Source organism: Corvus hawaiiensis, unplaced genomic scaffold (genome assembly GCF_020740725.1).
Source record: "Corvus hawaiiensis isolate bCorHaw1 unplaced genomic scaffold, bCorHaw1.pri.cur scaffold_32_ctg1, whole genome shotgun sequence".
In the NCBI taxonomy this organism is placed as follows: domain Eukaryota; kingdom Metazoa; phylum Chordata; class Aves; order Passeriformes; family Corvidae; genus Corvus; species Corvus hawaiiensis.
The window spans coordinates 4410552-4434954 of NW_025963366.1; the positions used below are offsets into that span (position 1 = coordinate 4410552).

At 52.9% G+C, this 24403-nt stretch overlaps 1 protein-coding gene across 1 annotated transcript; it reads right to left on the reverse strand.

Moving 5' to 3' along the window:
* Nucleotides 1-445: 445 nt before the first annotated feature.
* Nucleotides 446-24294, reverse strand: LOC125320977 (inositol 1,4,5-trisphosphate receptor-interacting protein-like 1). The gene is made up of 4 exons (XM_048293405.1): nt 23658-24294; nt 16638-16643; nt 13886-14265; nt 446-451 (listed from the first exon to the last, which is right to left on the reverse strand). Exons 1-4 carry the CDS (start codon nt 24292-24294, stop codon nt 446-448), a joined length of 1029 nt encoding a protein of 342 aa, XP_048149362.1.
* Between the last annotated feature and the right edge of the window lie 109 nt (nt 24295-24403).

Genomic DNA, 24403 nt, shown 5'->3' on the forward strand with positions numbered 1-24403 from the left:
CCCAGCAGCTCTCCTTCCTTGCCTGTCCCTTCTGAAGGCTTTCTAGCCATCGGCTACAGCGCTCCAGTGTGGGACTCATCCCACCATGGCTCTGGCATGGCAACCATGTCCCGCTTTTCCCAACCTGCAACCACTCCCAGCGGCTGCACTTTGTTGTCCATGCTGCATGAAGTGGCGAGGAAGCACTTCAGTTGAGCTCTTGATCTCGCTACCTTTTTGGAGGAGGATGAAAGGAAGAAGAGAAACTTGTCTTGACACACAGACCGCGTGAATGTGCTTGTCGATAGGGCCAGGGACTCACAGCTAGGGAAGGCACAAAAGAAGTTCTCCCTTCTAGAAAATGTTAGCGATTGGCACGCACTGTTGCTCAGCCAAGGCCGTGTGAAATTCCTGAACTTAGAGAAGAAGAACAAAGGCTTAAGAGAGTTAAGAATAGTGTTTGGTTCTATATCTGTACATAAAGAAACCAGAGGGTGCATATTAGAGGGGGCCATAGAGACGGCAATTTGGGAAGTCTGTACCTTCCGAGTACCTCAGGCAACGGGGGAAGGAAGAGGGTGATGCACCTGGAAATTAGGATCAAAAAGGAGGCTGCGCCCCACAGCAATTGGAGACACGCCATGAGAAATGTCCCGTGGCCTCTGCCTTTATTGCAATGAGACGACAGGACTCCTGTGTGTCTTTTCCAGACTAAACCTCGGGTGTTGTGAATTCTTTTCTGCACAGGGAGAGGCTCTAATCCTTTGGGGACCATTCTCAAGCTCTTCTCTGCTTTCTGACCCATCAAGAAGCCCCGGGTCCTTGCTGCTGCACGCATCTCCCACGGCTCTCTGCCGGCCGCCCACCGGAGCTGCCAGCTCCGGCTGGCAGGGCCTCAGCGCCCTGTGCCCTGTGCCCTTTGGCCCCGCCGGCCGCGCCAGGCCCTGCCTGCTGCCCTGATGGTGGCACTCGTGGCCCCAGTGCTCTCCAAGGGCTTCTCCGGGGGCACCTTCCTGCGGCCTTTCAGTCCCTGCACGAGGCCCAGCTGAGACCTGCAGAGGGGCTGTTCCCAAGGGCCTGGAGGCACAGCCCCAGGGGCAGTGGCTTGCCACTGACAGAGGGTGGGCTTAGGCTGGAGATGTGCAAGAAATTCTGGCCTCGGAGGCTGGCGAGGCCCTGGCCCACGCTGCCCACAAAAGCTGTGGCTGCCCCATGGCTGGCAGTGTTCCAGGCCAGCTTGGACGGGGCTTGGAGCAACCTGGCCTAGTGGGAGGTGTCCCTGCCCTTGGCAGCAGGCTTGCAACAAGACGATTTTCAAGGAGCCTTCCAAGCCAAGGCCTTCTGTGATTCTGTGATCACAGATCACTTGGGGCAGCTGGCCTTCGTTTCTGCTTAGAACCACTTCAGCACGGTAAATTGGGCTGAGTTCAAGGACACTGTTCACGAGCCCAGCTTGCCAGCGCCTGAGATTTACCAGTGCTCTGGGTCTGGCTGAGATCAATCAAGTCTTGCACGCTCCAGATTCTGGCATATTGTCGTTTCTTGAAGCAAGGACAAAGCAGCTTCTGGCCTTCCACTCCTAAATGCACTAACTGCAGAGCATGAGTAGATGTTCCAGCAGATAGCGACACTATACAAGGCTTGACTTGTGCAAAAAATAATATCATCTAGGTAATCTATCATAGAGATGTAATAAATAGATCTATTTTCTTAAAATCTTTCCAGACATAAATGCACTAAGAGCATTAATATGTGTCACAACAGATAGTGACACTAAATATGTGTTCTATGGTTATTATTTAAAACTGATGACCTACTCAACCCTTTCTAATTATTTTTTCGCATATTTCATCTAGATGATCATTTTATCATTTTCATTCTATTTTATCATAGAATAAGGATGTATTTGGTATCTTTTCTATTACTTAGATTAGTATATTGCTTTGTTTTATTATACTTTACTATTATATATGATCATTAATAAACTTTAGAGTATACGCTATGTATAAACAATATATATACATCTATGAAATAAAAATCTAGATTCTTATATAGACACAGTTTCAGGCCAGCTCCGACACAGTCGGACCCAAAGGTGTCCCTTCCGGGGACAAGGAGTGTGGAGCTTTTAAAGGGGTACCCTTCCTTCTCGGACCAGGCTAAAAGAGCAGAGGAGGCTGCTGTTCTGCTAAGTTCTTTATTTCATAGTCTCATAGCTTTCTTGAAGGCCGAGTTCAAAGGGGGTTACATGATAAAGCCAAGCAGCAGCAGCAACAGCAGGCAAAACCCGCTTCTTCTATATCCTCTATATGCTCCATATATGCTTTTTCTTGCAGAAGGGTGGATTATATTTGTTAATTGACCAGTAAGATTAACACATGATTCTGGTTTTTCTTTTCTTAACCTATCCTGGTCTAATTCTTACAATCGTAAGTCTTACACAAGTGTTACATAGGTATTACACAGATTTGCGTATACAGTTTCTATCAGTTCTTCTTGTTTATGTGAACACTCCATCTAAAAAATGTGAACAGTATAATTCTATCTATATTTTGTCGAAAGGAAAGAATTCCGTGAAAAGGTAACCCTGCTGCAGCAAGCACTGTGTTTAAGGTCTCTGCGACAGCTTTTTAATTCTTAAGGCACTTAGCATATATTTCTACTAAAAGTTAAAAAATCTATCTTTCTATTTCACTTTGCTGTGGCTTCTTGCATCACAGCTTGTGCAAACCTTTTAATTCAACCCCTGTGCTTTGGCTTCCCTCTGGGCCTGAGTCCAGAGGAGCTTTCACTCCAACAAAGGAGAGACACCGTCCATGGGCTGATGGCGGGCAAGCGGCGCTGATTGTTCCTCTTGGTCTTTTGTTGCCTGTTTCTGTTTCCTTTTTCTGTCCCACATTCCTGCTTCTTTCCTCCTCTAAGTTTTGGCCCTTGCCAAAGGCCGGGAACAATTGCACGTTACAGCTGGGCTTTGGTGGCTTTGGCCGTGCACGTAAGGCAGGCGCTCTGTTTGTGCGTGTCCTCAGGAGTGGCAAAGGTCATATGCAAGTAGGGCTTAGTGCAGATCTGGGTGACTTGTTTTGGAGATGGAAATGATACGAGGAGGTAGAATCAACCCTGCTGTGGCCCTGCACCTGCTGAGGCGGCAGGAGAGGCCGTGGGACCTGGGCCAGAGTCTTTGCACGCATCCTCTTCTCCTTGAAGGACCAGATTTGTACGACAGCTTGTTCTGCGCAGTGAAGGGCAGTGAGGCCGATGGCGCTAGAGAGGTGCAGGTGCTCTTCTGGGCCTCAGGGAAACAACATGGGGCCGAGAGGCCTCTGCTTCACTGCAGACGTCATTCTGTGCTTAGGCCTTGCTGCAGCCAGGGGCAAGAGAGCTGAGAGGCCCCGCTGATGTTTTTCTCAAGCAGCCCCTTCAATTCTTTGCTGACTTCAAGCAGCTCTGCAGCACATCTGGCATTCAGCGCAGTGAGCGAGCACTGCAGCACGTTGCCCAGAGGTTGTGGAGTCTCCCTGAGCGCAGATAGTCAAGAACCATCTGAAGGCAACCCTTTGCAAGGCGCAGCGGGAAGACCCTGCTGGAGCAGCCCTGGCCAAGATGATCCCACTGGTGCTCCTTCCAAACGTTAACTCTTCTGGGATTTGGAGATCCGCATCTTTGCACAAGGTGAAGCTCTCAGAGGGAAAGTGGAGTCCAAGAAAGAGTTGGGGGCAGCCACAAGGCCTGGTGCTAATGGGAGTCTCTCTCACAAGGCCCCTGGCCACGGCCTCTTCAGCTCCATCAGCTTTGACTCCCCGAAAGTTCTTTTGCTCTAGAGGAAAGGTGTGGCAGCAATTCCCACTGCCTCTTGAGCAGTGCCCTCTCCACATTCTGCACGCTCAGGTCTGCGTCAGCTGCAGCCCAGGGAGCAGATTCTGCCCACAGAGCCCAGAGAACACAAAAGGGAATCGGAGTATTTCCTCTTGCGTGGTCCCCGATCTGGGTAGCCAACCTGGTCATCAGTGCATGCGGTGCTGAGGAGACTGCTGAGATGACACCGCTGCTGCTGCTGCTTCTGCTGGCAGAGTGCTGCTGCACAGCGTTTTCCCTTCCCTCTCTGTGTCCCACATTGTTCCCTCTTTTCCCCTGTACAATGAGGGGCTTCTCTGCGGCCAGCTGCCGGCCCCACAAGCACAGCTCTAAGGTGGAGAAGCTCTTTCAGTGCTCATCGTTCAGGGTTCGTGTGAACCGCTTTCGCAGATCCACGTACTCACTCATCGCCTGGGAGTGGGCAACGGGATCCATCACCAGGTGGTGGAAGAGATTGCACGTCTCGGCCATTTGCACCTCTGGGGGAACCTTGATCTCCCCAGGAAGGCTCCGGTTGCCCACGATGAAGTGGTTGAGGCATCTCACTTGCACGCAGAAGCGCAGGTCCTCGCTGATATCCACCAGTCGCCTGACAAAATCTCTCCTGCGCCACCGTGACACGGGGATGATGGACAGGAGGTGCATGACAATGGTCTTGATGGTGTAGGTGGAAAAGCCGGAGCCCAGCTGCAGACAGCTGAAGAACTGCAGGCATTTGAGGTGCAAGCTGTCAGGGGGGGCCCGCCTGGCGATGCACTTGAAGAACTTCATCTCTGCCACGGCGTAGCTTTCCGGCCATGTTGTGCTTGGCGTGCAGGCCTCCCTAGGCTGGCTGCTCACAAAGATGTCTGAGTCGCCTTGCCGCACCCCAAACAGCACCTCAATGCGGAAGCTTGCTGCGCCGTTGCTCACCTGGAATTGGCAGGAGCGTCTGGAGGGCAGCAGCACTAAATGCCAATTGTGGGACTGAGGCAAAGCCGGCCAGATTGCTCTCACCAGTTGGTAGAACCAGCGGGCAGTTTTCTGCACGTCGAGGTAGGAGCCGGTGCACAGGGTGTGTAGGAGGCTGGCATCCTGATTGCTCCTCAGCACCTCCTGGGGCTGGTGCAGGAAGCACAGCATGTTCTCCCCCTGCTGCTCCCTGCTGCAGGTGCACTCCAGCTGCACGCGGACGCGGAAGTTCCTCCCGCGCCTCTGCCCCGCAGTGTCCAGCTCCAGCTGGAAGGAGTGGCCTCGGGGAGGATTCATGGCTACCAGCACACGGTACACAACCTCCTGCTCACGGATCTCCAACCTTCGAAGGCACTGCCCACCCCGATGGCTCGTTGCAGCACCGGGTAGAAACTGTTGCACAAGACGTGGCCAAAGTAAATGGCAAAATTGTCCATCAGGTCAGTTGTCCACTCACAGCCTTCCTGCAGGTCCTGTACAGGCCACTGGATGCGCTCCATTGCAATCCTTCCTATGTTATCTTCGCCCTCGTGCTCTTCTTCTTGGACTCCATTGGCAGCATCATTGTTGTTTTCTGCATTTGCAGCCTCACGGACAACTTCATTTCCAACATCGTCTTCTTCATTTGCAGCAACATTGCCGACTTCCTGTACATTGCCATCATCATTGTTGACTTCCTCGCGGTTGGCAGCATTGGCTTCTTCTTCTTCTTCATTTCCAACATCTTCTTCTTGGTTTGCAGCCGCATTTCTGACTTCCTCTTCATCGGCACCATCGTTTTCTTCTTCACGCTCCTCTCTCCTCAGGCTCCTTTTCCTCCAGATAAACTCTAGGGCCAAGAGAAGGAGCAGGAGCCCAGCAAAATCCCAGACCTGCCAGTGCTGCAAGGCAGACCACGGCAGGTCTCCCCAGGCCCCTCCACTCTGCCTCAGCATAAGCTGCTCCACCTCCCGCTCCAGAAGAATCCTCTCCACTTCCTGGTGCATCGCATGCACCTCCATGCTCAGACGCCTGGCCTCATGCAAAGCATCTCCCGCGGGCTGCGGGTACGGGATAAGGCTTTGCAAGAGCAAGAGCCAGAATAGCCAGTGACCCATGGTCTGCAGGAGGATGGAGAGAAGGCCTTGAGTGGGGCGGGGAGGGAGGCAGCTGCCACTGGGGGCAGCAGGGACGGCAATCACAGGCATCTGGGGCCGGGAAGGACAGGGCCCCAGACAGCTGGCAGGCAGCAAGGCCTGTCCCGCTGCCCCAGCAGCAGCAGCAGCGGCACCGTGCCCTGCCCAAGGCTCTCCCATATGAGGGGCTGTCCCTGCATGCGGGGGGACAAGCCAGCCTCGGGTGCAGCGTTTCCGCCCCGGCCCTCGTCCCCAGCCCAGCCTCCCCGCCACGTGTGCACTCACCGCTTGCCCAAGCAATACAGGGCCAGCGTTACCTGCTGGGGCCTTTTAGAGCTGCCCCCATTGTGACACGTCGCCCGGCATGTCACAGGGGTCACAGCACAGCACAGCCAGGCCAGCACCACCCTTTGTCCCCAGCCCAGCTCAGGCGCTCAGAGTGGCCCTGGTGTACTGGTTAAGGCTGCTTTGGAGTGAATCTTCTGGGAAGAACTCCCCTTGCTCTTCCTTTGGTCTTTCTTATCAGCTGCTCCCCACTGGCAATCTCCTAGATATCCATGCTGGAAGGCACCCTTGACTCCACACTGCTTGAGCTACACTTGAAGCTCTGAGTGGTCGAGGTTGAAAAAGACCCTGAAGATCACACAGTCCAACCGCAAACTTAACACTGCCTACTCCACTGATCAGCCAGCTCCCCAAATGCCACATGCACGTGACTTTTAAACCTTGCTGAGGGTGCTGACGCCGCCATTTCTGCTAGGCAGCCTGTTCCCAAGCTTGAGGTGCTCTTTATTGAGGGAATAGTTCCTGGAGATCCAATCTAAAGCTCCCGTGGCACAACTTGAGCTCATTTCCTCTGGTCCAAATACGCTTTGTTCCCCGGGCTAATAGAAGGGAGGTTGCAGCTGGCTACAAGCTCCCTTCAGGGACCATCTGCACCGTGTCAGGAGCTTGCGCTGTGAAACCAGCTCCTCCCAGAAGAGAGAAAGGTGATGCTTTTGCTCTGTCGTTCCCGTCATCCAGTGGCAGCAAATGGCTTGTCGGTGGGCAGAAGAGTTTTGGGCTGCCAGGAAGCGTTTCCATGTTGACGCAGTCCTCGCCTTAATTGTGTCTGCCCTCGTGGGGGAGACTTTTTAGAGCCTTTGCCAGGAGTCAAACAGGACCTTTGGCTTTCTCAGCCTTCAGATAGTTGTTTATTAAGTCTTATCAGGAAAGTACAAGCCACTGACGTGACCCAGACATAGCATGAAGCAGAGAATGCAGCAAAAGCCGAATTATCAAGATTTTGCAGCCCGTTGAAAGGTAAATTACCCAATGAAAACTTACAACGCAAGGTCTTTTCACTTCTCTACCACTGTCTAATAAATCACCTAGTCATGCTGGCAGGAACTGAGGAATTCCCTGTCAAATCATCCCAGACCACTTCTGCCGCAGAATATGGAGTAGATGGAGAAGAAGAAGAAGGTCTGGAGAACAGTAACAATCCTCCATGTGGGTGTTTTCTGCTTTTATCTACTTCCTATACTAATAACCGCAAAACCTCTAAATTTTTCACCCTGTGACAATCTTACATAGTATTCTGTCACCTAATTCACACCATTGTAGATTCTAATTCTTCCCAGAGGCTAGGCAATTTTCTCCATGGCCGAAGGTCAAAGACAATGTTGTCCACGGGGGTAGAACCCTTCAAAAGAGGCAGAGAAGTATTCTCTGTATTCTGGCTTCCCACACCATGTGGGGAGAAGCTTTCTGCCAAATCCATCAAGCAAGGCGATCCGTGCCCTTCCAAGCAGAAGGAAAAATGGGAATTTGCCTTGAAGAAAATGTCAGGGTTTGGAGTGCAAGTCAGTGCTGGAATGTGCCAGCATGTCCGTGTGGACTTTGCTAAGCTGCAAGGCCAGGCTGTGAAGACGGGATCCCTGCAGCCAAGAAATGCCCTCTTGCTCTGGGGCCTTCCATGGCACCAGCAGCACAAGGGAGAGCCCTTCCTTGGCCTTTGCCTTCAGCAAGGCCCCACTTTGGGCAAAGCCTGAATTCCCTAAGGAAGCAGCTCCCATTTCCACTGCCCGCCCTGAAGGATGCCAGAGGACACACAAGCTCAGCAAGGTGCTAATGCAATACAGCTTGGGCTGCAGCTTTCTGCCCTTGTATCTCTGGAGCCTTGCAGGGGAAGGCTGCGTGCCTTGGTGCGACTTTCAGCAGCTCTCCTTGCTGACAGCAACTGGGCAGCCCAAGGCTCTTTGCTCTCTGCCCAGGCAAGAGCAGAAAGAAGCCTTCCTCTGCCTTTGTAGGCCCCCGAGACGAGCAAGGACAATGAGTGTGCAGAGAAGAGGCCAGCAGCACTGCACAGCAGCTTCTCTCCTAAATGGCAGCAAACTCAAAGACTCATGCTATGCTTTGGGGTTTGGCTTGTGTTTTGTTTGGAGCTTTCCCCCCCCAGGAAAACCTGTGGCATTTGCCAAGTTGCCCATGTGCATTTGAGTGGTGCGCTCTGGCTGCTGCCTAGATGGCTCTCCAAATGGTGCCTTTGGCCCTCTCTTTCCTCTGTTACCGTGGCTCATTTCAAGGGCTTGATGGGTAACACCCTTTCTCTTTTCTCACCTTGTGCTCAAGAGCTGGGAGAGCCGCCGACCCCCCTGGCCCGCCCCAGCTTGAGCCTAAAAGGCTTCTGCAGCAGGGGAACGGGGCGTGGGGCCAATGGCTCAGCTGCCAGCACCGCTGCTAGCCAACGTGGAAGGCTCATCTGTACGGCTGCAGTCAGCTCACAGCTGCCAGCATCTGGGCTGTGTCCTGCCCCACCTTTGTCCTGCCATCAAGGCGGAGGACACAAACCTGAGACACTGACAAGCCCGCCTTGTCCGCCATGTCCCCAGGTGCCACATCCACACATTCCTTAAGTGCCTGCAGGCATGGCAATCGCCCCAATTCCGTGGGCAGCCTGTGCCAGTGCTTGACAACCCTTTCAGAGGAGACCCTTTGCCCTAACCTAATCTAAAGCACTCCTGGCACAACTTGAGGCCATTTCCTCTTGTCCTGTCCCTTGTTCCCTGCGAGCAGAGCCTGACCTGCATTAGCTCCACCCTCCTGTCTGGGAGTTGCAGGAAGTGAGAAGGTTCCTCTCTGATCCTGCTCTTCTCCAGTGTCAGCCCCTGCAGCTCCCTCAGCCCCTGCTCATCAGACTTCTTCTCCAGCCTCTTGGCCAGCTCCCTTCCCTTCCCTTCCCTTCCCTTCCCTTCCCTTCCCTTCCCTTCCCTTCCCTTCCCTTCCCTTCCCTTCCCTTCCCTTCCCTTCCCTTCCCTTCCCTTCCCTTCCCTTCCCTTCCCTTCCCTTCCCTTCCCTTCCCTTCCCTTCCCTTCCCTTCCCTTCCCTTCCCTTCCCTGCACACACTCCAGCCTCTCAAGGTCATGCTTGAGGGGAGGGGCCCAAAACTCATCCCAAGACTCCAGGAAACTTAGAGCTGCTCCACTGAACTCTCCAAAGAGAGCAAGGGCGAGTGATGCTGACATTTCTCCCGGCTACTCAGGGAATATCTTGCCTGCCTCTTCACGCTGCCTGCCTGCTTTATACCAGAGCCCCTCCACGAAATCTGCCTTGTTGGCCTTCGCCCATGAATACTCAACCCCATCAGCACCAGCATGAAGCTCGAGACAGTTGGAACCCTCCCTTACACAGACACCGACCCCAGCAGCTCTCCTTCCTTGCCTGTCCCTTCTGAAGGCTTTCTAGCCATCGGCTACAGCGCTCCAGTGTGGGACTCATCCCACCATGGCTCTGGCATGGCAACCATGTCCCGCTTTTCCCAACCTGCAACCACTCCCAGCGGCTGCACTTTGTTGTCCATGCTGCATGAAGTGGCGAGGAAGCACTTCAGTTGAGCTCTTGATCTCGCTACCTTTTTGGAGGGGGATGAAAGGAAGAAGAGAAACTTGTCTTGACACACAGACCGCGTGAATGTGCTTGTCGATAGGGCCAGGGACTCACAGCTAGGGAAGGCATAAAAGAAGTTCTCCCTTCTAGAAAATGTTACCGATTGGCACGCACTGTTGCTCAGCCAAGGCCGTGTGAAATTCCTGAACTTAGAGAAGAAGAACAAAGGCTTAAGAGAGTTAAGAATAGTGTTTGGTTCTATATGTGTATCTAAAGAAACTAGAGGGTGCATATTAGAGGGGGCCATAGAGACGGCGATTTGGGAAGTCTGTACCTTCCGAGTACCTCAGGCAACGGGGGAAGGAAGAGGGTGATGCACCTGGAAATTAGGATCAAAAAGGAGGCTGCGCCCCACAGCAATTGGAGACACGCCATGAGAAATGTCCCGTGGCCTCTGCCTTTATTGCAATGAGACGACAGGACTCCTGTGTGTCTTTTCCAGACTAAACCTCGGGTGTTGTGAATTCTTTTCTGCACAGGGAGAGGCCCTAATCCTTTGGGGACCATTCTCAAGCTCTTCTCTGCTTTCTGACCCATTAAGAAGCCCCGGGTCCTTGCTGCTGCACGCATCTCCCACGGCTCTCTGCCGGCCGCCCACCGGAGCTGCCAGCTCCGGCTGGCAGGGCCTCAGCGCCCTGTGCCCTGTGCCCTTTGGCCCCGCCGGCCGTGCCAGGCCCTGCCTGCTGCCCTGATGGTGGCACTCGTGGCCCCAGTGCTCTCCAAGGGCTTCTCCGGGGGCACCTTCCTGCGGCCTTTCAGTCCCTGCACGAGGCCCAGCTGAGACCTGCAGAGGGGCTGTTCCCAAGGGCCTGGAGGCACAGCCCCAGGGGCAGTGGCTTGCCACTGACAGAGGGTGGGCTTAGGCTGGAGATGTGCAAGAAATTCTGGCCTCGGAGGCTGGCGAGGCCCTGGCCCACGCTGCCCACAGAAGCTGTGGCTGCCCCATGGCTGGCAGTGTTCCAGGCCAGCTTGGACGGGGCTTGGAGCAACCTGGCCTAGTGGGAGGTGTCCCTGCCCTTGGCAGCAGGCTTGCAACAAGACGATTTTCAAGGAGCCTTCCAAGCCAAGGCCTTCTGTGATTCTGTGATCACAGATCACTTGGGGCAGCTGGCCTTCGTTTCTGCTTAGAACCACTTCAGCACGGTAAATTGGGCTGAGTTCAAGGACACTGTTCACGAGCCCAGCTTGCCAGCGCCTGAGATTTACCAGTGCTCTGGGTCTGGCTGAGATCAATCAAGTCTTGCACGCTCCAGATTCTGGAATATTGTCGTTTCTTGAAGCAAGGACAAAGCAGCTTCTGGCCTTCCACTCCTAAATGCACTAACTGCAGAGCATGAGTAGATGTCCCAGCAGATAGCGACACTATACAAGGCTTGACTTGTGCAAAAAATAATATCATCTAGGTAATCTATCATAGAGATGTAATAAATAGATCTATTTTCTTAAAATCTTTCCAGACATAAATGCACTAAGAGCATTAATATGTGTCACAACAGATAGTGACACTAAATATGTGTTCTATGGTTATTATTTAAAACTGATGACCTACTCAACCCTTTCTAATTATTTTTTCGCATATTTCATCTAGATGATCATTTTATCATTTTCATTCTATTTTATCATAGAATAAGGATGTATTTGGTATCTTTTCTATTACTTAGATTAGTATATTGCTTTGTTTTATTATACTTTACTATTATATATGATCATTAATAAACTTTAGAGTATACGCTATGTATAAACAATATATATACATCTATGAAATAAAAATCTAGATTCTTATATAGACACAGTTTCAGGCCAGCTCCGACACAGTCGGACCCAAAGGTGTCCCTTCCGGGGACAAGGAGTGTGGAGCTTTTAAAGGGGTACCCTTCCTTCTCGGACCAGGCTAAAAGAGCAGAGGAGGCTGCTGTTCTGCTAAGTTCTTTATTTCATAGTCTCATAGCTTTCTTGAAGGCCGAGTTCAAAGGGGGTTACATGATAAAGCCAAGCAGCAGCAGCAACAGCAGGCAAAACCCGCTTCTTCTATATCCTCTATATGCTCCATATATGCTTTTTCTTGCAGAAGGGTGGATTATATTTGTTAATTGACCAATAAGATTAACACATGATTCTGGTTTTTCTTTTCTTAACCTATCCTGGTCTAATTCTTACAATCGTAAGTCTTACACAAGTGTTACATAGGTATTACACAGATTTGCGTATACAGTTTCTATCAGTTCTTCTTGTTTATGTGAACACTCCATCTAAAAAATGTGAACAGTATAATTCTATCTATATTTTGTCGAAAGGAAAGAATTCCGTGAAAAGGTAACCCTGCTGCAGCAAGCACTGTGTTTAAGGTCTCTGCGACAGCTTTTTAATTCTTAAGGCACTTAGCATATATTTCTACTAAAAGTTAAAAAATCTATCTTTCTATTTCACTTTGCTGTGGCTTCTTGCATCACAGCTTGTGCAAACCTTTTAATTCAACCCCTGTGCTTTGGCTTCCCTCTGGGCCTGAGTCCAGAGGAGCTTTCACTCCAACAAAGGAGAGACACCGTCCATGGGCTGATGGCGGGCAAGCGGCGCTGATTGTTCCTCTTGGTCTTTTGTTGCCTGTTTCTGTTTCCTTTTTCTGTCCCACATTCCTGCTTCTTTCCTCCTCTAAGTTTTGGCCCTTGCCAAAGGCCGGGAACAATTGCACGTTACAGCTGGGCTTTGGTGGCTTTGGCCGTGCACGTAAGGCAGGCGCTCTGTTTGTGCATGTCCTCAGGAGTGGCAAAGGTCATATGCAAGTAGGGCTTAGTGCAGATCTGGGTGACTTGTTTTGGAGATGGAAATGATACGAGGAGGTAGAATCAACCCTGCTGTGGCCCTGCACCTGCTGAGGCGGCAGGAGAGGCCGTGGGACCTGGGCCAGAGTCTTTGCACGCATCCTCTTCTCCTAGAAGGACCAGATTTGTACGACAGCTTGTTCTGCGCAGTGAAGGGCAGTGAGGCCGATGGCGCTAGAGAGGTGCAGGTGCTCTTCTGGGCCTCAGGGAAACAACATGGGGCCGAGAGGCCTCTGCTTCACTGCAGACGTCATTCTGTGCTTAGGCCTTGCTGCAGCCAGGGGCAAGAGAGCTGAGAGGCCCCGCTGATGTTTTTCTCAAGCAGCCCCTTCAATTCATTGCTGACTTCAAGCAGCTCTGCAGCACATCTGGCATTCAGCGCAGTGAGCGAGCACTGCAGCACGTTGCCCAGAGGTTGTGGAGTCTCCCTGAGCGCAGATAGTCAAGAACCATCTGAAGGCAACCCTTTGCAAGGCGCAGCGGGAAGACCCTGCTGGAGCAGCCCTGGCCAAGATGATCCCACCGGTGCTCCTTCCAAACGTTAACTCTTCTGGGATTTGGAGATCCGCATCTTTGCACAAGGTGAAGCTCTCAGAGGGAAAGTGGAGTCCAAGAAAGAGTTGGGGGCAGCCACAAGGCCTGGTGCTAATGGGAGTCTCTCTCACAAGGCCCCTGGCCACGGCCTCTTCAGCTCCATCAGCTTTGACTCCCCGAAAGTTCTTTTGCTCTAGAGGAAAGGTGTGGCAGCAATTCCCACTGCCTCTTGAGCAGTGCCCTCTCCACATTCTGCACGCTCAGGTCTGCGTCAGCTGCAGCCCAGGGAGCAGATTCTGCCCACAGAGCCCAGAGAACACAAAAGGGAATCGGAGTATTTCCTCTTGCGTGGTCCCCGATCTGGGTAGCCAACCTGGTCATCAGTGCATGCGGTGCTGAGGAGACTGCTGAGATGACACCGCTGCTGCTGCTGCTTCTGCTGGCAGAGTGCTGCTGCACAGCGTTTTCCCTTCCCTCTCTGTGTCCCACATTGTTCCCTCTTTTCCCCTGTACAATGAGGGGCTTCTCTGCGGCCAGCTGCCGGCCCCACAAGCACAGCTCTAAGGTGGAGAAGCTCTTTCAGTGCTCATCGTTCAGGGTTCGTGTGAACCGCTTTCGCAGATCCACGTACTCACTCATCGCCTGGGAGTGGGCAACGGGATCCATCACCAGGTGGTGGAAGAGATTGCACGTCTCGGCCATTTGCACCTCTGGGGGAACCTTGATCTCCCCAGGAAGGCTCCGGTTGCCCACGATGAAGTGGTTGAGGCATCTCACTTGCACGCAGAAGCGCAGGTCCTCGCTGATATCCACCAGTCGCCTGACAAAATCTCTCCTGCGCCACCGTGACACGGGGATGATGGACAGGAGGTGCATGACAATGGTCTTGATGGTGTAGGTGGAAAAGCCGGAGCCCAGCTGCAGACAGCTGAAGAACTGCAGGCATTTGAGGTGCAAGCTGTCAGGGGGGGCCCGCCTGGCGATGCACTTGAAGAACTTCATCTCTGCCACGGCGTAGCTTTCCGGCCATGTTGTGCTTGGCGTGCAGGCCTCCCTAGGCTGGCTGCTCACAAAGATGTCTGAGTCGCCTTGCCGCACCCCAAACAGCACCTCAATGCGGAAGCTTGCTGCGCCGTTGCTCACCTGGAATTGGCAGGAGCGTCTGGAGGGCAGCAGCACTAAATGCCAATTGTGGGACTGAGGCAAAGCCGGCCAGATTGCTCTCACCAGTTGGTAGAACCAGCGGGCAGTTTTCTGCACGTCGAGGTAGGAGCCGGTGCACAGGGTGTGTAGGAGGCTGGCATCCTGATTGCTCCTCAGCACCTCCTGGGGCTGGTGCAGGAAGCACAGCATGTTCTCCCCCTGCTGCTCCCTGCTGCAGGTGCACTCCAGCTGCACGCGGACGCGGAAGTTCCTCCCGCGCCTCTGCCCCGCAGTGTCCAGCTCCAGCTGGAAGGAGTGGCCTCGGGGAGGATTCATGGCTACCAGCACACGGTACACAACCTCCTGCTCACGGATCTCCAACCTTCGAAGGCACTGCCCACCCCGATGGCTCGTTGCAGCACCGGGTAGAAACTGTTGCACAAGACGTGGCCAAAGTAAATGGCAAAATTGTCCATCAGGTCAGTTGTCCACTCACAGCCTTCCTGCAGGTCCTGTACAGGCCACTGGATGCGCTCCATTGCAATCCTTCCTATGTTATCTTCGCCCTCGTGCTCTTCTTCTTGGACTCCATTGGCAGCATCATTGTTGTTTTCTGCATTTGCAGCCTCACGGACAACTTCATTTCCAACATCATCTTCTTCATTTGCAGCAACATTGCCGACTTCCTGTACATTGCCATCATCATTGTTGACTTCCTCGCGGTTGGCAGCATTGGCTTCTTCTTCTTCTTCATTTCCAACATCTTCTTCTTGGTTTGCAGCCGCATTTCTGACTTCCTCTTCATCGGCACCATCGTTTTCTTCTTCACGCTCCTCTCTCCTCAGGCTCCTTTTCCTCCAGATAAACTCTAGGGCCAAGAGAAGGAGCAGGAGCCCAGCAAAATCCCAGACCTGCCAGTGCTGCAAGGCAGACCACGGCAGGTCTCCCCAGGCCCCTCCACTCTGCCTCAGCATAAGCTGCTCCACCTCCCGCTCCAGAAGAATCCTCTCCACTTCCTGGTGCATCGCATGCACCTCCATGCTCAGACGCCTGGCCTCATGCAAAGCATCTCCCGCGGGCTGCGGGTACGGGATAAGGCTTTGCAAGAGCAAGAGCCAGAATAGCCAGTGACCCATGGTCTGCAGGAGGATGGAGAGAAGGCCTTGAGTGGGGCGGGGAGGGAGGCAGCTGCCACTGGGGGCAGCAGGGACGGCAATCACAGGCATCTGGGGCCGGGAAGGACAGGGCCCCAGACAGCTGGCAGGCAGCAAGGCCTGTCCCGCTGCCCCAGCAGCAGCAGCAGCGGCACCGTGCCCTGCCCAAGGCTCTCCCATATGAGGGGCTGTCCCTGCATGCGGGGGGACAAGCCAGCCTCGGGTGCAGCGTTTCCGCCCCGGCCCTCGTCCCCAGCCCAGCCTCCCCGCCACGTGTGCACTCACCGCTTGCCCAAGCAATACAGGGCCAGCGTTACCTGCTGGGGCCTTTTAGAGCTGCCCCCATTGTGACACGTCGCCCGGCATGTCACAGGGGTCACAGCACAGCACAGCCAGGCCAGCACCACCCTTTGTCCCCAGCCCAGCTCAGGCGCTCAGAGTGGCCCTGGTGTACTGGTTAAGGCTGCTTTGGAGTGAATCTTCTTGGAAGAACTCCCCTTGCTCTTCCTTTGGTCTTTCTTATCAGCTGCTCCCCACTGGCAATCTCCTAGATATCCATGCTGGAAGGCACCCTTGACTCCACACTGCTTGAGCTACACTTGAAGCTCTGAGTGGTCGAGGTTGAAAAAGACCCTGAAGATCACACAGTCCAACCGCAAACTTAACACTGCCTACTCCACTGATCAGCCAGCTCCCCAAATGCCACATGCACGTGACTTTTAAACCTTGCTGAGGGTGCTCACGCCGCCATTTCTGCTAGGCAGCCTGTTCCCAAGCTTGAGGTGCTCTTTATTGAGGGAATAGTTCCTGGAGATCCAATCTAAAGCTCCCGTGGCACAACTTGAGCTCATTTCCTCTGGTCCAAATACGCTTTGTTCCCCGGGCTAATAGAAGGGAGGTTGCAGCTGGCTACAAGCTCCCTTCAGGGACCATCTGCACCGTGTCAGGAGCTTGCGCTGTGAAACCAGCTCCTCCCAGAAGAGAGAAAGGTGATGCTTTTGCTCTGTCGTTCCCGTCATCCAGTGGCAGCAAATGGCTTGTCGGTGGGCAGAAGAGTTTTGGGCTGCCAGGAAGCGTTTCCATGTTGACGCAGTCCTCGCCTTAATTGTGTCTGCCCTCATGGGGGAGACTTTTTAGAGCCTTTGCCAGGAGTCAAACAGGACCTTTGGCTTTCTCAGCCTTCAGATAGTTGTTTATTAAGTCTTATCAGGAAAGTACAAGCCACTGACGTGACCCAGACATAGCATGAAGCAGAGAATGCAGCAAAAGCCAAATTATCAAGATTTTGCAGCCCGTTGAAAGGTAAATTACCCAATGAAAACTTACAACGCAAGGTCTTTTCACTTCTCTACCACTGTCTAATAAATCACCTAGTCATGCTGGCAGGAACTGAGGAATTCCCTGTCAAATCATCCCAGACCACTTCTGCCGCAGAATATGGAGTAGATGGAGAAGAAGAAGAAGGTCTGGAGAACAGTAACAATCCTCCATGTGGGTGTTTTCTGCTTTTATCTACTTCCTATACTAATAACCGCAAAACCTCTAAATTTTTCACCCTGTGACAATCTTACATAGTATTCTGTCACCTAATTCACACCATTGTAGATTCTAATTCTTCCCAGAGGCTAGGCAATTTTCTCCATGGCCGAAGGTCAAAGACAATGTTGTCCACGGGGGTAGAACCCTTCAAAAGAGGCAGAGAAGTATTCTCTGTATTCTGGCTTCCCACACCATGTGGGGAGAAGCTTTCTGCCAAATCCATCAAGCAAGGCGATCCGTGCCCTTCCAAGCAGAAGGAAAAATGGGAATTTGCCTTGAAGAAAATGTCAGGGTTTGGAGTGCAAGTCAGTGCTGGAATGTGCCAGCATGTCCGTGTGGACTTTGCTAAGCTGCAAGGCCAGGCTGTGAAGACGGGATCCCTGCAGCCAAGAAATGCCCTCTTGCTCTGGGGCCTTCCATGGCACCAGCAGCACAAGGGAGAGCCCTTCCTTGGCCTTTGCCTTCAGCAAGGCCCCACTTTGGGCAAAGCCTGAATTCCCTAAGGAAGCAGCTCCCATTTCCACTGCCCGCCCTGAAGGATGCCAGAGGACACACAAGCTCAGCAAGGTGCTAATGCAATACAGCTTGGGCTGCAGCTTTCTGCCCTTGTATCTCTGGAGCCTTGCAGGGGAAGGCTGCGTGCCTTGGTGCGACTTTCAGCAGCTCTCCTTGCTGACAGCAACTGGGCAGCCCAAGGCTCTTTGCTCTCTGCCCAGGCAAGAGCAGAAAGAAGCCTTCCTCTGCCTTTGTAGGCCCCCGAGACGAGCAAGGACAATGAGTGTGCAGAGAAGAGGCCAGCAGCACTGCACAGCAGCTTCTCTCCTAAATGGCAGCAAACTCAAAGACTCATGCTATGCTTTGGGGTTTGGCTTGTGTTTTGTTTGGAGCTTTCCCCCCCCAGGAAAACCTGTGGCATTTGCCAAGTTGCCCACGTGCATTTGAGTGGTGCGCTCTGGCTGCTGCCTAGATGGCTCTCCAAATGGTGCCTTTGGCCCTCTCTTTCCTCTGTTACCGTGGCTCATTTCAAGGGCTTGATGGGTAACACCCTTTCTCTTTTCTCACCTTGTGCTCAAGAGCTGGGAGAGCCGCCGACCCCCCTGGCCCGCCCCAGCTTGAGCCTAAAAGGCTTCTGCAGCAGGGGAACGGGGCGTGGGGCCAATGGCTCAGCTGCCAGCACCGCTGCTAGCCAACGTGGAAGGCTCATCTGTACGGCTGCAGTCAGCTCACAGCTGCCAGCATCTGGGCTGTGTCCTGCCCCACCTTTGTCCTGCCATCAAGGCGGAGGACACAAACCTGAGACACTGACAAGCCCGCCTTGTCCGCCATGTCCCCAGGTGCCACATCCACACATTCCTTAAGTGCCTGCAGGCATGGCAATCGCCCCAATTCCGTGGGCAGCCTGTGCCAGTGCTTGACAACCCTTTCAGAGGAGACCCTTTGCCCTAATACCCAATCTAAAGCACTCCTGGCACAACTTGAGGCCATTTCCTCTTGTCCTGTCCCTTGTTCCCTGCGAGCAGAGCCTGACCTGCATTAGCTCCACCCTCCTGTCTGGGAGTTGCAGGAAGTGAGAAGGTTCCTCTCTGATCCTGCTCTTCTCCAGTGTCAGCCCCTGCAGCTCCCTCAGCCCCTGCTCATCAGACTTCTTCTCCAGCCTCTTGGCCAGCTCCCTTCCCTTCCCTTCCCTTCTCTGCACACACTCCAGCCTCTCAAGGTCATGCTTGAGGGGAGGGGCCCAAAACTCATCCCAAGACTCCAGGAAACTTAGAGCTGCTCCACTGAACTCTCCAAAGAGAGCAAGGGCGAGTGATGCTGACATTTCTCCCGGCTACTCAGGGAATATCTTGCCTGCCTCTTCACGCTGCCTGCCTGCTTTATACCAGAGCCCCTCCACGAAATCTGCCTTGTTGGCCTTCGCCCATGAATACTCAACCCCATCAGCACCAGCATGAAGCTCGAGACAGTTGGAACCCTCCCTTACACAGACACCGACCCCAGCAGCTCTCCTTCCTTGCCTGTCCCTTCTGAAGGCTTTCTAGCCATCGGCTACAGCGCTCCAGTGTGGGACTCATCCCACCATGGCTCTGGCATGGCAACCATGTCCCGCTTTTCCCAACCTGCAACCACTCCCAGCGGCTGCACTTTGTTGTCCATGCTGCATGAAGTGGCGAGGAAGCACTTCAGTTGAGCTCTTGATCTCGCTACCTTTTTGGAGGAGGATGAAAGGAAGAAGAGAAACTTGTCTTGACACACAGACCGCGTGAATGTGCTTGTCGATAGGGCCAGGGACTCACAGCTAGGGAAGGCACAAAAGAAGTTCTCCCTTCTAGAAAATGTTACCGATTGGCATGCACTGTTGCTCAGCCAAGGCCGTGTGAAATTCCTGAACTTAGAGAAGAAGAACAAAGGCTTAAGAGAGTTAAGAATAGTGTTTGGTTCTATATGTGTATCTAAAGAAACCAGAGGGTGCATATTAGAGGGGGCCATAGAGACGGCGATTTGGGAAGTCTGTACCTTCCGAGTACCTCAGGCAACGGGGGAAGGAAGAGGGTGATGCACCTGGAAATTAGGATCAAAAAGGAGGCTGCGCCCCACAGCAATTGGAGACACGCCATGAGAAATGTCCCATGGCCTCTGCCTTTATTGCAATGAGACGACAGGACTCCTGTGTGTCTTTTCCAGACTAAACCTCGGGTGTTGTGAATTCTTTTCTGCACAGGGAGAGGCCCTAATCCTTTGGGGACCATTCTCAAGCTCTTCTCTGCTTTCTGACCCATCAAGAAGCCCCGGGTCCTTGCTGCTGCACGCATCTCCCACGGCTCTCTGCCGGCTGGCCGCCCAGCGGAGCTGCCAGCTCCGGCTGGCAGGGCCTCAGCGCCCTGTGCCCTGTGCCCTTTGGCCCCGCCGGCCGCGCCAGGCCCTGCCTGCTGCCCTGATGGTGGCACTCGTGGCCCCAGTGCTCTCCAAGGGCTTCTCCAGGGGCACCTTCCTGCGGCCTTTCAGTCCCTGCACGAGGCCCAGCTGAGACCTGCAGAGGGGCTGTTCCCAAGGGCCTGGAGGCACAGCCCCAGGGGCAGTGGCTTGCCACTGACAGAGGGTGGGCTTAGGCTGGAGATGTGCAAGAAATTCTGGCCTCGGAGGCTGGCGAGGCCCTGGCCCACGCTGCCCACAGAAGCTGTGGCTGCCCCATGGCTGGCAGTGTTCCAGGCCAGCTTGGACGGGGCTTGGAGCAACCTGGCCTAGTGGGAGGTGTCCCTGCCCTTGGCAGCAGGCTTGCAACAAGACGATTTTCAAGGAGCCTTCCAAGCCAAGGCCTTCTGTGATTCTGTGATCACAGATCACTTGGGGCAGCTGGCCTTCATTTCTGCTTAGAACCACTTCAGCACGGTAAATTGGGCTGAGTTCAAGGACACTGTTCACGAGCCCAGCTTGCCAGCGCCTGAGATTTACCAATGCTCTGGGTCTGGCTGAGATCAATCAAGTCTTGCACGCTCCAGATTCTGGAATATTGTCGTTTCTTGAAGCAAGGACAAAGCAGCTTCTGGCCTTCCACTCCTAAATGCACTAACTGCAGAGCATGAGTAGATGTCCCAGCAGATAGCGACACTATACAAGGCTTGACTTGTGCAAAAAATAATATCATCTAGGTAATCTATCATAGAGATGTAATAAATAGATCTATTTTCTTAAAATCTTTCCAGACATAAATGCACTAAGAGCATTAATATGTGTCACAACAGATAGTGACACTAAATATGTGTTCTATGGTTATTATTTAAAACTGATGACCTACTCAACCCTTTCTAATTATTTTTTCGCATATTTCATCTAGATGATCATTTTATCATTTTCATTCTATTTTATCATAGAATAAGGATGTATTTGGTATCTTTTCTATTACTTAGATTAGTATATTGCTTTGTTTTATTATACTTTACTATTATATATGATCATTAATAAACTTTAGAGTATACGCTATGTATAAACAATATATATACATCTATGAAATAAAAATCTAGATTCTTATATAGACACAGTTTCAGGCCAGCTCCGACACAAGTCGGACCCAAAGGTGTCCCTTCCGGGGACAAGGAGTGTGGAGCTTTTAAAGGGGTACCCTTCCTTCTCGGACCAGGCTAAAAGAGCAGAGGAGGCTGCAGTTCTGCTAAGTTCTTTATTTCATAGTCTCATAGCTTTCTTGAAGGCCGAGTTCAAAGGGGGTTACATGATAAAGCCAAGCAGCAGCAGCAACAGCAGGCAAAACCCGCTTCTTCTATATCCTCTATATGCTCCATATATGCTTTTTCTTGCAGAAGGGTGGATTATATTTGTTAATTGACCAATAAGATTAACACATGATTCTGGTTTTTCTTTTCTTAACCTATCCTGGTCTAATTCTTACAATCGTAAGTCTTACACAAGTGTTACATAGGTATTACACAGATTTGCGTATACAGTTTCTATCAGTTCTTCTTGTTTATGTGAACACTCCATCTAAAAAATGTGAACAGTATAATTCTATCTATATTTTGTCGAAAGGAAAGAATTCCGTGAAAAGGTAACCCTGCTGCAGCAAGCACTGTGTTTAAGGTCTCTGCGACAGCTTTTTAATTCTTAAGGCACTTAGCATATATTTCTACTAAAAGTTAAAAAATCTATCTTTCTATTTCACTTTGCTGTGGCTTCTTGCATCACAGCTTGTGCAAACCTTTTAATTCAACCCCTGTGCTTTGGCTTCCCTCTGGGCCTGAGTCCAGAGGAGCTTTCACTCCAACAAAGGAGAAACACCGTCCATGGGCTGATGGCGGGCAAGCGGCGCTGATTGTTCCTCTTGGTCTTTTGTTGCCTGTTTCTGTTTCCTTTTTCTGTCCCACATTCCTGCTTCTTTCCTCCTCTAAGTTTTGGCCCTTGCCAAAGGCCGGGAACAATTGCACGTTACAGCTGGGCTTTGGTGGCTTTGGCCGTGCACGTAAGGCAGGCGCTCTGTTTGTGCGTGTCCTCAGGAGTGGCAAAGGTCATATGCAAGTAGGGCTTAGTGCAGATCTGGGTGACTTGTTTTGGAGATGGAAATGATACGAGGAGGTAGAATCAACCCTGCTGTGGCCCTGCACCTGCTGAAGCAGCAGGAGAGGCCGTGGGACCTGGGCCAGAGTCTTTGCGCGCATCCTCTTCTCCTTGAAGGACCAGATTTGTACGACAGCTTGTTCTGCGCAGTGAAGGGCAGTGAGGCCGATGGCGCTAGAGAGGTGCAGGTGCTCTTCTGGGCCTCAGGGAAACAACATGGGGCCGAGAGGCCTCTGCTTCACTGCAGACGTCATTCTGTGCTTAGGCCTTGCTGCAGCCAGGGGCAAGAGAGCTGAGAGGCCCCGCTGATGTTTTTCTCAAGCAGCCCCTTCAATTCTTTGCTGACTTCAAGCAGCTCTGCAGCACATCTGGCATTCAGCGCAGTGAGCGAGCACTGCAGCACATTGCCCAGAGGTTGTGGAGTCTCCCTGAGCGCAGATAGTCAAGAACCATCTGAAGGCAACCCTTTGCAAGGCGCAGCGGGAAGACCCTGCTGGAGCAGCCCTGGCCAAGATGATCCCACCGGTGCTCCTTCCAAACGTTAACTCTTCTGGGATTTGGAGATCCGCATCTTTGCACAAGGTGAAGCTCTCAGAGGGAAAGTGGAGTCCAAGAAAGAGTTGGGGGCAGCCACAAGGCCTGGTGCTAATGGGAGTCTCTCTCACAAGGCCCCTGGCCATGGCCTCTTCAGCTCCATCAGCTTTGACTCCCCGAAAGTTCTTTTGCTCTAGAGGAAAGGTGTGGCAGCAATTCCCACTGCCTCTTGAGCAGTGCCCTCTCCACATTCTGCACGCTCAGGTCTGCGTCAGCTGCAGCCCAGGGAGCAGATTCTGCCCACAGAGCCCAGAGAATACAAAAGGGAATCGGAGTATTTCCTCTTGCGTGGTCCCCGATCTGGGTAGCCAACCTGGTCATCAGTGCATGCGGTGCTGAGGAGACTGCTGAGATGACACCGCTGCTGCTGCTGCTTCTGCTGGCAGAGTGCTGCTGCACAGCGTTTTCCCTTCCCTCTCTGTGTCCCACATTGTTCCCTCTTTTCCCCTGTACAATGAGGGGCTTCTCTGCGGCCAGCTGCCGGCCCCACAAGCACAGCTCTAAGGTGGAGAAGCTCTTTCAGTGCTCATCGTTCAGGGTTCGTGTGAACCGCTTTCGCAGATCCACGTACTCACTCATCGCCTGGGAGTGGGCAACGGGATCCATCACCAGGTGGTGGAAGAGATTGCACGTCTCGGCCATTTGCACCTCTGGGGGAACCCTGATCTCCCCAGGAAGGCTCCGGTTGCCCACAATGAAGTGGTTGAGGCATCTCACTTGCACGCAGAAGCGCAGGCCCTCGCTGATATCCACCAGTCGCCTGACAAAATCTCTCCTGTGCCACCGTGACACGGGGATGATGGACAGGAGGTGCATGACAATGGTCTTGATGGTGTAGGTGGAAAAGCCGGAGCCCAGCTGCAGACAGCTGAAGAACTGCAGGCATTTGAGGTGCAAGCTGTCAGGGGGGGCCTGCCTGGCGATGCACTTGAAGAACTTCATCTCTGCCACGGCGTAGCTCTCCGGCCATGTTGTGCTTGGCGTGCAGGCCTCCCTAGGCTGGCTGCTCACAAAGATGTCTGAGTCGCCTTGCCGCACCCCAAACAGCACCTCAATGCGGAAGCTTGCTGCGCCGTTGCTCACCTGGAATTGGCAGGAGCGTCTGGAGGGCAGCAGCACTAAATGCCAATTGTGGGACTGAGGCAAAGCCGGCCAGATTGCTCTCACCAGTTGGTAGAACCAGCGGGCAGTTTTCTGCACGTCGAGGTAGGAGCCGGTGCACAGGGTGTGTAGGAGGCTGGCATCCTGATTGCTCCTCAGCACCTCCTGGGGCTGGTGCAGGAAGCACAGCATGTTCTCACCCTGCTGCTCCCTGCTGCAGGTGCACTCCAGCTGCACGCGGACGCGGAAGTTCCTCCCGCGCCTCTGCCCCGCAGTGTCCAGCTCCAGCTGGAAGGAGTGGCCTCGGGGAGGATTCATGGCTACCAGCACACGGTACACAACATCCTGCTCACGGGGACTCCAACCTTCGAAGGCACTGCCCACCCCGATGGCTCGTTGCAGCACCGGGTAGAAACTGTTGCACAAGACGTGGCCAAAGTAAATGGCAAAATTGTCCATCCGGTCAGTTGTCCACTCACAGCCTTCCTGCAGGTCCTGTACAGGCCACTGGATGCGCTCCATTGCAATCCTTCCTATGTTATCTTCGCCCTCGTGCTCTTCTTCTTGGACTCCATTGGCAGCATCATTGTTGTTTTCTGCATTTGCAGCCTCACGGACAACTTCATTTCCA